The sequence below is a fragment of the Lepidochelys kempii genome, chromosome 8 (assembly GCF_965140265.1).
Source record: "Lepidochelys kempii isolate rLepKem1 chromosome 8, rLepKem1.hap2, whole genome shotgun sequence".
Taxonomy (NCBI): Eukaryota; Metazoa; Chordata; order Testudines; family Cheloniidae; genus Lepidochelys; species Lepidochelys kempii.
In genome coordinates, this window is record NC_133263.1 from 70,783,048 (window position 1) to 70,795,678 (window position 12,631).

The window sequence follows — 12,631 nt, forward strand, 5'->3', positions numbered from 1 at the left end:
TCCATAAGTGAAACATCTAACGCTAAAAGTATTTTAAAATTTGGTAAATCCATGCTAAGACTGGAAACTGGTTAGCTCTGTGTAGCAATGGGCTGCTAAATTGCTGGCATCTTGATTCCCAAACCATGTTACTTTGGGCAACACTAGTGAGCGGGTAGCTCAAAAATGCAAATTTTAATGAAAATCTTCCCTTTTGAAGGCAACTGGCAACTTGCACATGTTGAGAAATGCTTCTGATGGTGAGAACTTGAAAGAAGGCTGCACAGAGATGAATGGCTGAATAATCTTTTAGATTGACTGTGGAGGCCTTTGTCAGCAAGTTCAATGTAACCTGAAGAAAAAAGCCCAAGTGTGTTGTTTCAAGAAGCCCCTTTTTCGTATACACTTTTACCATTTGAAAACAGATCAGAATGAACTGGAATCTTGCATCAGTCTCAGCGTAGAGGGTTTTACCTACTAACATATGAAGGAATGCAATGTTTTCCTAAATACACTGGACATCGCCAACTATGTAAACTTCAGTCTGAACAAGTTCTGAAAAAAGGGTTGATGTAGCAACCTCCAAGTAATAGTCCTAAAGTAAAACAGAAATGTCAGATCATGAAAGGTTAATGAATATTGATCTAAGCCAGCATTTCCCCTTTCTGTGGTTCACGGACCTCTGATTGTTCACAGAGACATGCCACGTCCCAAAGCGGCAGCAGCTCCTGAAGATGCTCTTCTGTGTTGAAAGCTGGGCTTGACAATGTCTGTACTGCAACGTGCAATGCTACATGTCTACTGATGCCCGTTCACAATGTCCCACCAACTCAATCTGGCTGGCTTGGGGCTGGCCCATATTTTGGCCAGAACTATTTGTCTTGAACTAATCAAGAGTTCAGTGCAGTGTGCTAGACGCTCAACCATTGTACACATGTGCTAGCTGGTGGGCTCTCTCACCAGCCAGCGAAGGATCAGTGCCATGCCAGCAGCTAGTTCAGGCCCTTGCCTCAGGACACAATTTATTGGTTAACCACGAACTTACATAAAATATCAAAATAAAGTAGTTCCTCTGCCCAACAATGCTACAGTTCCGAGAAGCTTTTCCTGGCCCCTCTAGGTCATTGCACTAACCCAGGGACTCCTGTGGGAGCCTTCCTGCAGCTCTTATTTACCAAGCCGTCTGGGAGCCAGCTAATAACTGGGTTCTTTCCCCTGCTCCTTGCAGTTCACTCCCTCAACTGAGCTCTTGGTAGCCCTTCAGCCAGGCTACCAGCTGATCCCTAGTCCCACAGCCTCAGATTAATCACAGGGGAAGCTCGGTCCATCTCCCCATAAATGTCACCCTGTGCCAGCACACAAAAAGACCAGAATGGGAAAGAAGTAAGCACTGTTCTCTTGGCCTTACTGATTATCACAAAAGGAAACACCTGTCCATTAAAGAAAAATAAGACAAAAGCCAAAGGAGAAATCAAGTCATCCCCTAAATGATAACTGGAGGACAAACACATTGCACTCTGTTCTAGAAATGTTGTACGCTTGGCTTCAATACTGATACTGCTTTTAAGATTAAAGGTTATTTTGCTGATTTCCTATCTTAAATTAATCTTCCTCTGTGCTGACTATTGACAGAATTGACAGAATGGGAAATGACTGCCTAGGAAGGAGTACTGTGGAAAGGGATCTGGGGGGTCATAGTGGATCACAAGCTAAATATGAGTCAACAGTGTAACACTGTTGCAAAAAAAGCAAACATCATTCTGGGATGTATTGGCAGGAGTATTGTAAGCAAGACAAGAAATAATTCTTCTGCTCTGCTCCATGCTCATTAGGCCTTAACTGGAGTATTGTGTCCAGTTCTGGGTACCACATATCAGGAAAGATGTGGACAAACTGGAGAAAGTCCAGAGAAGATCAACAAAAATGATTAAGGTCTAGAAAACATGACCTATGAGGGAAGACTGAAAAAATTGGGTTTGTTTAATCTGGAGAAGAGAAGACTGAGAGGGGACATGATAACAGTTTTCAAGTACATAAAAGGTTGTTACAAGGAGGAGGGAGAAAAATTGTTCTTCTTAACCTCTGAGGATAGGACAAGAAACAGTGGGCTTAAACTGCAGCCAGGGTGGTTTAGGTTGGACATTCGGAAAAAGTTCCTGTCAGAGTGGTTAAGCACTGGAATAAATTGCCTAGGGGGGTTGTGGAATCTCCATCATTGGGGATTTTTAAGAGCAGGTTGGACAAACACCTGTCAGGGATGGTCTAGAGAATACTTAGTCCTGCCTTGAGTGCATGGGACTGGACTAAATAACCTCTCGAGGTCCCTTCCAAGTGTATGATTCTCTGCTCTGTAATGGGAGCATGATGTTATATCCATGTGTTATATCCACATTGTTTTCATATAGTCTTCCAACCCAAAAACTCTGCAGGTTTCAATTTATTTAGTATGAAACGGTCCATTTCGGAGAGGTCCTCTAGGCAATTACTTGCTCACATCAGGAGAAGCGTGAAAGTATTGAATAGAAAATAAAAAAAGAGAATGAATGCCAAAAATGGCTATTGAAATTTAAACCATTAACGTAGGTGTTTCAGAAGAGCCTAAGGGAGCTAAGTCAATAGGAGTTAGGAGCCTAATTCCCTTAGGCACCTTAGAAAATCCCCCCCTTAACCAACATCCTGAATTTTAAAGTTTTGCAGCTGGTTTTGGAGATAAAATCTGCATCAAATGCAAGCCATCTGATTGCAACCGTTGTGCACACTCTAGAACCCCAGGTCATGCTCTTGCAATGAATTCTGTGCAGGCAGATCATTTCAGTCAGGAGCTGTTCAACTACAGGCTGAGCAAGTGCAGAATGGTGGTAGAATGTGCATTTGGACGTTTAAAAGTGCGCTGGCGCAGTTTACTGACTCGCTTAGACCTCAGCGAAACCAATATTCCCACTGTTATTACTGCTTGCTGTGCACTCCATAATATCTGTGAGAGTAAGGGGGAGACGTTTATGGCGGGGTGGGAGGTTGAGGCAAATCGCCTGGCTGCTGGTTTCGCACAGCCAGACACCAGGGCGGTTAGAAGAGCACAGGAGGGCACGGTGCGCATCAGAGAAGCTTTGAAAACCAGTTTCATGACTGGACAGGCTACGGTGTGAAAGTTTTGTTTGTTTCTCCATGATGAAACCCACCGCCCCTTGGTTCACTCTACTTCCCTGTAAGCTAACCACCCTCCCCTCCTCCCTTTGATCACCGCTGTCAGAGGCAATAAAGTCACTGTTGCTTCACATTCATGCATTCTTTATTCATTCATCACACAAATAGGGGGATAACTACCAAGGTAGCCCAGGAGGGGTGGTGGAGGAGAGAAGCACCAGGAGGGGTGGTGGAGGAGGGAAGGACAAGGCCACACAGCACTTTAAAAGTTTAAAACTTTAAAACTTATTGAATGCCAGCCTTCTGTTGCTTGGGCAATCCTCTGGGGTGGAGTGGCCGGAGGCCCCCCAACACTTTCTTGGGCATCTGGATGAGGAGGCTATGGAACCTGGGGGGGAGGAGGGCGGTTAGTTACACAGGGGCTGTAGCGGCAGCCTGTGCTCCTGCTGCCTTTCCTGCAGCTCAACCATACGCTGGAGCATATTGGTTTGATCCTCCAGCAGCCTCAGCATTGAATCCTGCCTCCTCTCATCACACTGCCGCCACATTTGAGCTTCAGTCCTCTCTTCAGCCCGCCACCTCTCCTCCTGGTCATATTGTGCTTTCCTGCACTCTGACATTGTCTGCCTCCACACAGTCGTTTGTGCTATGTCAGTGTGGGAGGACACCATGAGCTCAGAGAACGTTTCATCACGAGTGCGTTTTTTTCGCCTTCTAATCTTCACTAGCCTCTCGGAAGGAGAAGATCCTGTGATCACTGAAACACATGCAGCTGGTGGAGAAAAAAAAAAAGAGGCAGTGGTATTTAAAAAGACACATTTTCTAGAACAATGGCTACACTCTTTCACAGTAAACCTTGCTGTTAACATTACATATACAGCACATGTGCTTTCGTTCCAAGGTCGCATTTTGCCCCCCCCGGCTAACAGTGGGGAACATTTCTGTTCAGTCACAGGCAAACAGCCCAGCAGGAATGGGCACCTCTGCATGTCCCCTTAAGAAAAGCACCCTATTTCAACCAGGTGACCATGAATGATATCACTCTCCTGAGGATAACAGAGAGATAAAGAACGGATGTTGTCTGAATGCCAGCAAACATACACTGCAATGCTTTGTTCTACAATGATTCCCGAGTACGTGCTACTGGCCTGGTGTGGTAAAGTCTCCTACCATGGGGGGTGGAATAAGGCTGCCTTCCCCAGAAACCTTTTGCAAAGGCTTTGGGAGTACATCCTGGAGAGCTGCAAATGCCAGAGCAAATTAATCATTAAACATGCTTGCTTTTAAACCATGTACAGTATTTTAAAAGGTACACTCACCAGAGGTCCCTTCTCCGCCTGGCGGGTCCAGGAGGCAGCCTTGGGTGGGTCCGGGGGGGACTGCCTCCAGGTCCAGGGTGAGAAACAGTTCCTGGCTGTCGGGAAAACCGGTTTCTCCACTTGCTTGCTGTGAGCTATCTACAACTTCATCATCATCATCATCTTCCTCGTCCCCAAAACCTGCTTCTGTGTTGCCTCCATCTCCATTGAAGGAGTCAAACAACACGGCTGGGGAAGTGGTGGCTGAACCCCCTAAAATGGCATGCAGCTCATCATATGTTTGGGGCATGTTTGGGGCTCTGACCCGGAGCAGCTGTTTGCCTCTCTGCTTTTCTGGTAGGCTTGCCTCAGCTCCTTAAGTTTCACGTGGCATTGCTTCGGATCCCTGTTATGGCCTCTGTCCTTCATGCCCTGGGAGATTTTGACAAATGTTTTGGCATTTCGAAAACTGGAACGGAGTTCTGATAGCACAGATTCCTCTCCCCATACAGCGATCAGATCCCGTACCTCCCGTTCGGTCCATGCTGGAGCTCTTTTGCGATTCTGGGACTCCATCATGGTCACCTCTGCTGATGAGCTCTGGCCAGCGTGGCAAGCTGCAGGTGACCATGCAAACAGGAAATTGAAATTCAAAAGTTTGCGGGCCTTTTCCTGTCTACCTGGCCAGTGCATCTAAGTTGAGAGTGCTGTCCAGAGCGGTCACAATAGAGCACTCTGGGATAGCTCCCGGAGGCCAATACCATCTAATTGCGTCCATAGTACCCCAAATTCGACCCGGCAAGGCCGATTTAAGCACTAATCCACTTGTCAGGGGTGGATTAAGGAAATCGATTTTAAGAGCCCTTTAAGTCGAAAAAAAGGGCTTCATCGTGTGGACGGGTGCAGGTTTACATCGATTTAATACTGCTAACTTCGACCTAAACTCCTAGTGTAGACCAGGGCTAAGGACTATCCACACCTGCAAAGCAAGACTTTAAAGAGATTTTAAGGCTAGAAGGAAGCATTAGATCAACTAATCTAACCTCTTGTATAACACAGGCTGTAGAATTTCACCTAGTTACCCCTGTGCTGAGCCTGATAACTTATGTTCAACTAAAGAATGTTTTCCAGAAATGCCTCTAGTCCTGATGTGATTTGAATTGGTCTGGCTTCAGCTTACAGCCACTGGTTTTTGTTATGCCTTCCTCCACTAGTTTAAGGAGCCCTTTAGTACCCCGTATTTTCTCCCTGTGAAGGCACTGATAAACAGTAATCAAGTCACCTCTCAGTTTTCTCTTTGGTGAGCTAAACAGATTGTGCTCTTTAAGTTGCTCACTGTAAGGAATTTTCTTCAGCTCTTGAATAATTTCTGTGGCTCTTTTCTGCACTTTTTCCATTTATCAACATCCTTTTCAAAATGTGGACCACAGAACTGGATGCGGTATTCTCGGACTGGTCTCATCAATGCTGCACACAGAGGTAAATTCACCTCTGTCACCCTGTTTATACATCCTTGGATCAAGGATCTGTCCCTTAGTTTCTTATATATCATGTGCATGTCAGTCTTCCACCATCCACTCAGTACAAACAGCCTCATCCAAATCCCCTAAGCATACACAACAAATGCTTTTTCTAAGCATAGAAACTTGCAGTAAAGACTTTAATGATCTGGAAAAGAAATAAAGAGGTGGTGTGGGAGAGAGTGGTAAAATAACCAGAATGCATGGGAAAGAATGGAGTGAAAGAGCAAAAATACAACAGTTTTCACTGTTGTCTAATGTGTAAAAGAGAAAAGCCCTTTGTTTCTGTCACTTGGAGGACTTTTGAGTTTCACCTAAGCTGCAATAATCTACTTGCACATTTTAGGATGAAAGGCATGTGGAAATTATGTTATTTGAAAGTTTTCCTTAAGATGCTGCACTTGAACTGCTTTATTTGACATTAATCTGTATGGGAATGTTTTAAAAATAGCATCAGTTTGGCAGCTTGGGAGCAAAGATCATGTTGTGCTAGCAGCTACCTGAGTCAAGAGGTGAACTGGGGTCTCTTGCTAGCTCCTTATGAAAGTAGAGTTGTCGCACTTAGTCTCCAGGGGGTTGGGGATGGCTGGTCACATCTACATCCCCTTCAAGCTGATTCACAGAGCAGCCCTAGCTCTAGCCTCTGGCATCACACTCTCCCTTCACAATTATAGCTAACGCCAAAGAGCAGGGGCCCTAGGGGAGAGGGCAGATCCCACAATGGCCAAACCAAAAATGGTGCTTCTGAATCAGTAGTAGGATTCTCTAGGCCATGCTCAAAACCAGCTTTTGGGTCATGATATGTCACAGTGATGGAGAACTTTGCCTGGTTACCTGCTGGGATTCCCACTGCATTGAACTACACATCTTGGAGGACTGGCTGGCTCAGGCATTTGGAACAGTAATCAGCTCTGAAAAGCCTTTCACACGTAGGTTAGTATTTGAATGGGACAGGCAAGTACAAGGCCTAAGCTTTTTGCACCTTCTCCTTTAAATACTATCACCATCATATACCATGATGGAGAAATTCTGCCCTTGGATGCATACCTGGAACACTCATTGAGGAATGGGTGTCGCATTGCACAAGAGCAGAATTTGGTTTGTGGCTGTCACTGATTCTAGTAGGAACCGTGAATTCATTGGAGGAAAGAATTTGGCTGAAAAAGAAAAGGGTCAGAAGAGATCATTTAGGTCATCCAGTATGAACCTGTGTATTTTGCTTTATTTCTCCCTATATCTTTCCCACTAATGTCTTTTGATTCTCAGGCACTAAAGTATGCATGAATACACACAATGTGTTCACCTGGGAAGAGTGGAATTCCTTAGTTCTGGATTGACTTACAATAGAAAAAAAATTAACATTACAAATGGGCAGGACAGTTAAACAAAGGTCTAGGATCACTCCTTGGATCTTCACACAATAACTGAGTGCCAAAGACATTTATTTTACTTTAAGTTTTCTGTAACACAAGCAGTTTGATTTGTAATGTTATATTTACCATTATTACAGGAAAATATCTAGTTTAGGAGGGGAGGAAAAAGGAATATTATAACCCCTTTCTCAATAATGTTAGCCTGGAAATAATATCAGTAATACAAAAGCAAAATTAATCATGATCAGTGTTGGAGACAGTGACTGATCAGGGGAAAATCTTACTACAAGGGAGTAGAAGATGAATAGCTGATCAGGAAATAATATTAAAAGTCTTGATAAATATGCAATACAGGAATAGCATAACAGTAGTTCTCAAACTGGATTCATGAGGGTACTTTAGGGGGTCCGTGAGTCATGTCTGGGGTCATCAGTCCCGCTGATCAACTCCTCCCTTCCCTGCCAGCACCCCCTCCCTCCTGCTGTTCTGTGGCATGCAGGAGGCACTGGACGGGAGGGGGAGGAGCGGGAGCAAGAAGAGGTGGGGGCGGTTGGGGCTATGGCAGAAGAGGTACAATGGTGGGGGGCTGAGCAGGGGTTAAGCACCCCCAGGGAAAATTAGAAGCCAAGCCAGAGGTCCGTGACAAATTTTAAATCAAAATGGGGGTTCTCGGGTTGCTAAAGCTTGAGAACCGGTGGCATAACAAATGCCAAGATTGATTTATCAATTGAAAAACAGTTGAATGTAATTGGTTTGCTTTTTTTGTTCTTCTAAATTATACTCATGAAAATAAGTTAAAAATCCCCAAACAATTACATGTTCCCCAAACCAAAGAAAGGACGTCTAAGTCAGTGGCTCTCAACCTTTCCAGACTACTGTACCCCTTTCAGGAGTGAGTCTGCTTTGTGTACCCCACGTTTTACCTGACTTGAAAAGTACTTGCTTACAAAATCAAACATAAAAATGCAAACATGTCACAGCAAACTATTACTGAAAAATTGCTTACTTTCTCATTTTTATCATAAAATATAAATATTGTACTTACATTTCAGTGTATAGTATACAGAGGAGTTTAAATAAGTGATTGTATGAAATTTCAGTTTGTACTGACTTCACTAGTGCTTTGTATGTAGCCTGTTGTAAAACTAGGCAAGTACCTAGGTGAGTTGATGTACCCCCTGGAAGGCCTCTGCATAGCCCCAGGTGTACATGTACCCCTGGTTGAGAACCACTGGTCTAAGTACCTGAAAAGTAAGTATAATGCCAAAACACAAGATCCACTTCATGAAGAGAAAGGTAAAAGTCACAGGGAACAAGTTATTTTATATAATTAAGAACTAGACCACCAATCTAATGATCTACCCACAGGTTTCAAAATTCTTGGTGACAGAGCAACTGTGTTGTACTTTGTCAAAAACAAATAAGTTTAATAAAGCTACAACCAAACTTATTTGAATTCTCTGTGATACAACAGTTTTAATGGGCACTTGTGGATAGATTATATCAATTTGTGAAGAAAATTTTTTTTTTACCTCATGATTTTCCCACCACTGAGTTGCTGGTTTATTTCACTTGCAGGATAATTCCATATATCAGTAGTTTCAAGCAATGATGCTTTTCTTTTGTTCTAGCTGGCCTGACAGTTTACTGTTGCTGAACATTCTAGAGGTCCTCAGGTGATTTCCAAATACAGTATTAAATAAAATACTGGTAATTCCATAATGTGTGCCTTTCAAGAAACAAACAATCACACGTTCATGTTGTTGTAAATAAATACCACGCTATAACTTTATAAATATTAAAATAAAACCTTGGTACTAAGCTACCTAAATATACAAATTAAATTAATCGACTATTCTAAAGAATGAAAAGATGGCTCAGAAAGTCTCTTAGACCTGGAAAGCTAGTCTGTGTGCTAAAAATTAGCTTTGGGATACGTGTAAAGCACACCATGTCCCTGCTACTTTTCAGGCTTCTGAATGCTCTGCAATGGCCATGGTTCTGCAATTCCTGTACTTTCTCCATAGGAATGGATGGCCAGTCAATCCACAGTTGCATGTCATCCTACCTGGCTGTGAAACTATTCCTGTGAGAAAGTGTAACTGTGCCCTCCACACAGCATTGCTTCACACACAAGATGCAGACAACCTGTGTAGCCTCTTCAAATCCTGCCCTATTCCTTTCCACAGCAACCACATTGGTTCCATGTATCTCAGGAACGGGATATGCCCCTTAATGTAGCAGAGAGATGTTTTCCAAAGCCCGGAGGTGACCTATTTTATTCACAGTATCATATGTGTCTGTTCTTCCCTTTAAACTGATACTTGTTGTGATATTGGTCCAGCCCTGGGTGAAAAAGCAAGACTGGATTTCTTACAGCAGACCCTGCCAATCACTGTCTATTGTCTGACAACACAGTGCCTTTTGTCTCCACTTCGTCCCCCAATACACTTTCCCTTGCTTTTCTTCAAATTGAAAGAAGTTTCTCAATGGATTAGCCAATAGAAGTCACCTGCTAATTACCACTGCTGTAAATCTCATGAAATTGAGGATATTATGGTCCTGGGCAAGTTCCAAGTCAGGTAAGTGTATTCCAACTACATAAATTCCTTATGTAGTTTCAAGAAGACAAGGAATCCTTCACTTCCTGTCCTAAACTGCTATGTAAGTATTGCTGGGCACTGTTAGTTACCACACTTTACCTCAGCAGTGCATTTCTGTGGTGAGTGAAGTGATCCAGTTTGTAAATCACTTTATGACAACTTATAAAATAGGTCTTGAAGGTATGATATTCCTTGATCTGGAGATCAGAGAGCATAACAATTATCCATAGATCTTAGAGCCGATAGTATCTCTAGTTCAACCACTTGCATACATTTTGGGAGTCCTCTATTCTATTTCCCTAGTAGTAAACACAAAAGTTTGATTAAAGTCAATTAATCCATATCATTACCTAGAAAAAAGCATTATTCTTACCTGCTAGAAATAAGAATGAATTTTGCCCTCACCATTATAATAGTTTACTTTAAAATCTCATGGCATTTTACAGCATTTTCTGTGGAATTCTCTATAGTCCATCACTAAAACATTTTGGAAAACTGGTTGCAATACTTTGGTAAACATTTTTTAAAACTCTTCTGTCATAACAACAATTTTAATTTCTGCTTACCTGTACATGTGTGACATTAAATACTTTGATTTTCACTACCTGTGATGCTACAGGTAAGGGACTGTCAACATTTCTGTTAAAAATGTATACTTTCACAAGTGTAATACTTAGATAAGAAGTCACTCCACATTAATACTTGTCATAAAAGGTCTTATGAAAACAATTTATTTTTAATCCTCGGGAGGGGGGGGGAGAAGGGAACACTATGAGTGGAACAAATAGGTATACGTAAATAATTTAGCAAGAGATTTGTCCATAACATGGTCTAATTGCTTTTGGTATTTTTAGGTAAAAAAGGATAATATATGTTTTTATTTATCTATTACACAATAACTATTCCCCGTTATTTTCTTGTTTACTATAATCAGCATTTTTTCTAATTATGTAATTCTAACACTAGACTGAATAGCTCCAGAAGACCCATTTAGTTTATTGGCTCAGTGACTCCTGAAACAAAACAAAACAAAAAATCTCTCGTACATTTGTATATAATGGCTTGCTTAAACAGCCTTGGAGGAGGTCTTATGTGTTAACACCCATTTAAAAAACCCTTTGTAATACGGTACATTACAGTATATACATTATATACCATAATTGATCCAAAACAAGCTGTAAAAGATAACAATAATTTAAAACATTTATTTGTTAAGGTGTTTGTTTTTGTTTTTTTTAAAATCACAATTAAAAAAAAATCTCCAAAGGAAACAAACCATAAAAGCTACTTTAAAGTAATACTAAGAAGTTGATTTATATCAATAGGGATAAAGGAATGAATGTTACCCAAGCAAGCACTTCATCTTTAACACCAATGCCGTTGTGCCGGGTTATTGCTGGAACCTATGGTGTGTGTTCATGCAGAGTTATTAGATGGCTTATAATACTAGCGACCACCTTAGTTAAAGTTGGAATGTTTAGCCCTTACTCTGAATTTCTCTCTTTTACAGATTTAAGTCAGAACCTTGACCTTATAAGAACTTTATATAGTTAAGCAACAGAATTCAGATTTCTGTTTATTAAAATCAGCCGTCCATAAATATAAAAATCTTGGATATGTGTGAAAATGTCTTTCAATCACAGTTTTCACAGCTTTAATAAGGAACCCCTAATAAGATCCATTATATTCAATTTGATCTCTATAGACAAACAGTTAAAAACACATTTACTAACATTAAATATAATCAATTTGCAAAAACAGATACAGTCTGACAAATATTGTCATGTGCTCTTGCAAAGAGTGCATAGGATATATTTCTGCAGCAATCAAAACAGTAAAATCATCTAATATAACCTCAAGTTCAAGCTGTAAACATTCCTAATTGTAGTTACTTGGAAACATTTTGTTCCTTTCAAGTTTTTATTAGCAACTTGTATTAGGCTTTCTCCTTTAATTTTTTTCATCAGCTTTACATACATTATTTTCTGTCTTTAACCCTTTGGTTCTCCAAAACCATTAACATGTTCTTGCTCAGATTCAGTGTATTGATCCTTTCCTTCCAGTGCATGATGAAATCTTTCATATGGAATTCTTGTTGAGGTCCCTAATGCAGAGTCTTGAGAAACAGGCTGATAATGAAATCTGCTATGCCTTGATAGGATTTCCTGCAGGTTTTGGATCATAACCATATAGGAATGTAGCTGCTATCACAAGAATGGCTCCAAAGAAAAAGACACTGAATGGAATAGGGAGGGGAGAAAAAAGTTACTTTTTTCAGTCAGTACAATTGTATTTATATTATCCGGTCAGGAGAAATGACATTCATTCTCTACATTATTTCTAGTGGGGGAAAAATATGTTCCTTCAATTTGTAATGAACTGGAAACTTACTCATCTATTATTCTTAAACATGAGAATAGGGAGAGATGGAAAGGAACTAAGAAGCCTGAACCTATCAACAGTGAAGTCAAAAACATGATATTTCACTGAAGTACTCCAAAGATTAAACAGGATTGTCTTTTCAGGAAGCAATTGCCAAAGGATAATCAATCTAGCTGCATATTCTTAGTCCCTTTTGTCTCCCTATCTACAATACATAAGCATGCAAAACTATCCGCAGTAGTTATATTTGCTGTCCAACCATGTTTTAACATAGTTTTGCCAGTCCTATGTGCAATGTGTCAAACAGTGTTAAAGTTTTTCTGTATTAGACA

General features: G+C 41.2%; 2 protein-coding genes across 4 annotated transcripts in view; both read right to left on the bottom strand.

Annotated features, from left to right (window-relative positions):
• Positions 1 to 3,256: 3,256 nt before the first annotated feature.
• LOC140916034 (uncharacterized) lies at positions 3,257 to 11,980 on the bottom strand. The gene is made up of 4 exons (XM_073356928.1): positions 11,895 to 11,980; positions 10,017 to 10,216; positions 4,443 to 9,043; positions 3,257 to 3,895 (listed from the first exon to the last, which is right to left on the bottom strand). The coding sequence occupies exons 3-4, from the start codon at positions 4,729 to 4,731 to the stop codon at positions 3,531 to 3,533; spliced, it is 654 nt and encodes a 217-aa protein (XP_073213029.1). The 5' UTR covers positions 4,732 to 9,043; positions 10,017 to 10,216; positions 11,895 to 11,980; the 3' UTR covers positions 3,257 to 3,530.
• A 6-nt stretch (positions 11,981 to 11,986) lies between these two features.
• SLC35A3 (solute carrier family 35 member A3) overlaps positions 11,987 to 12,631 on the bottom strand; it is a 28,327-nt gene continuing 27,682 nt past the window's right edge. For all 3 annotated transcript variants that reach the window (XR_012160375.1, XM_073356926.1, XM_073356925.1), the window contains one exon: positions 11,987 to 12,153. Coding sequence is in view for 2 of the 3 variants with exons in the window: in XM_073356925.1 (XP_073213026.1) it covers positions 12,063 to 12,153 (91 nt within the window). In the remaining variant the exon portion in view is untranslated. The remainder of the gene's footprint in view (positions 12,154 to 12,631) is intronic.

Bases quoted from the DNA above. Each gene is read 5' to 3' on its own strand.
- LOC140916034 (XM_073356928.1), bottom strand. From the start codon at position 4,731: ATGCCCCAAACATATGATGAGCTGCATGCCATTTTAGGGGGTTCAGCC. The intron at 3,896-4,442 runs GTGAGTGTACCT...TTTCTCCACCAG, and splicing joins AGGCGGAGAAGGGACCTCTG to CTGCATGTGTTTCAGTGATC.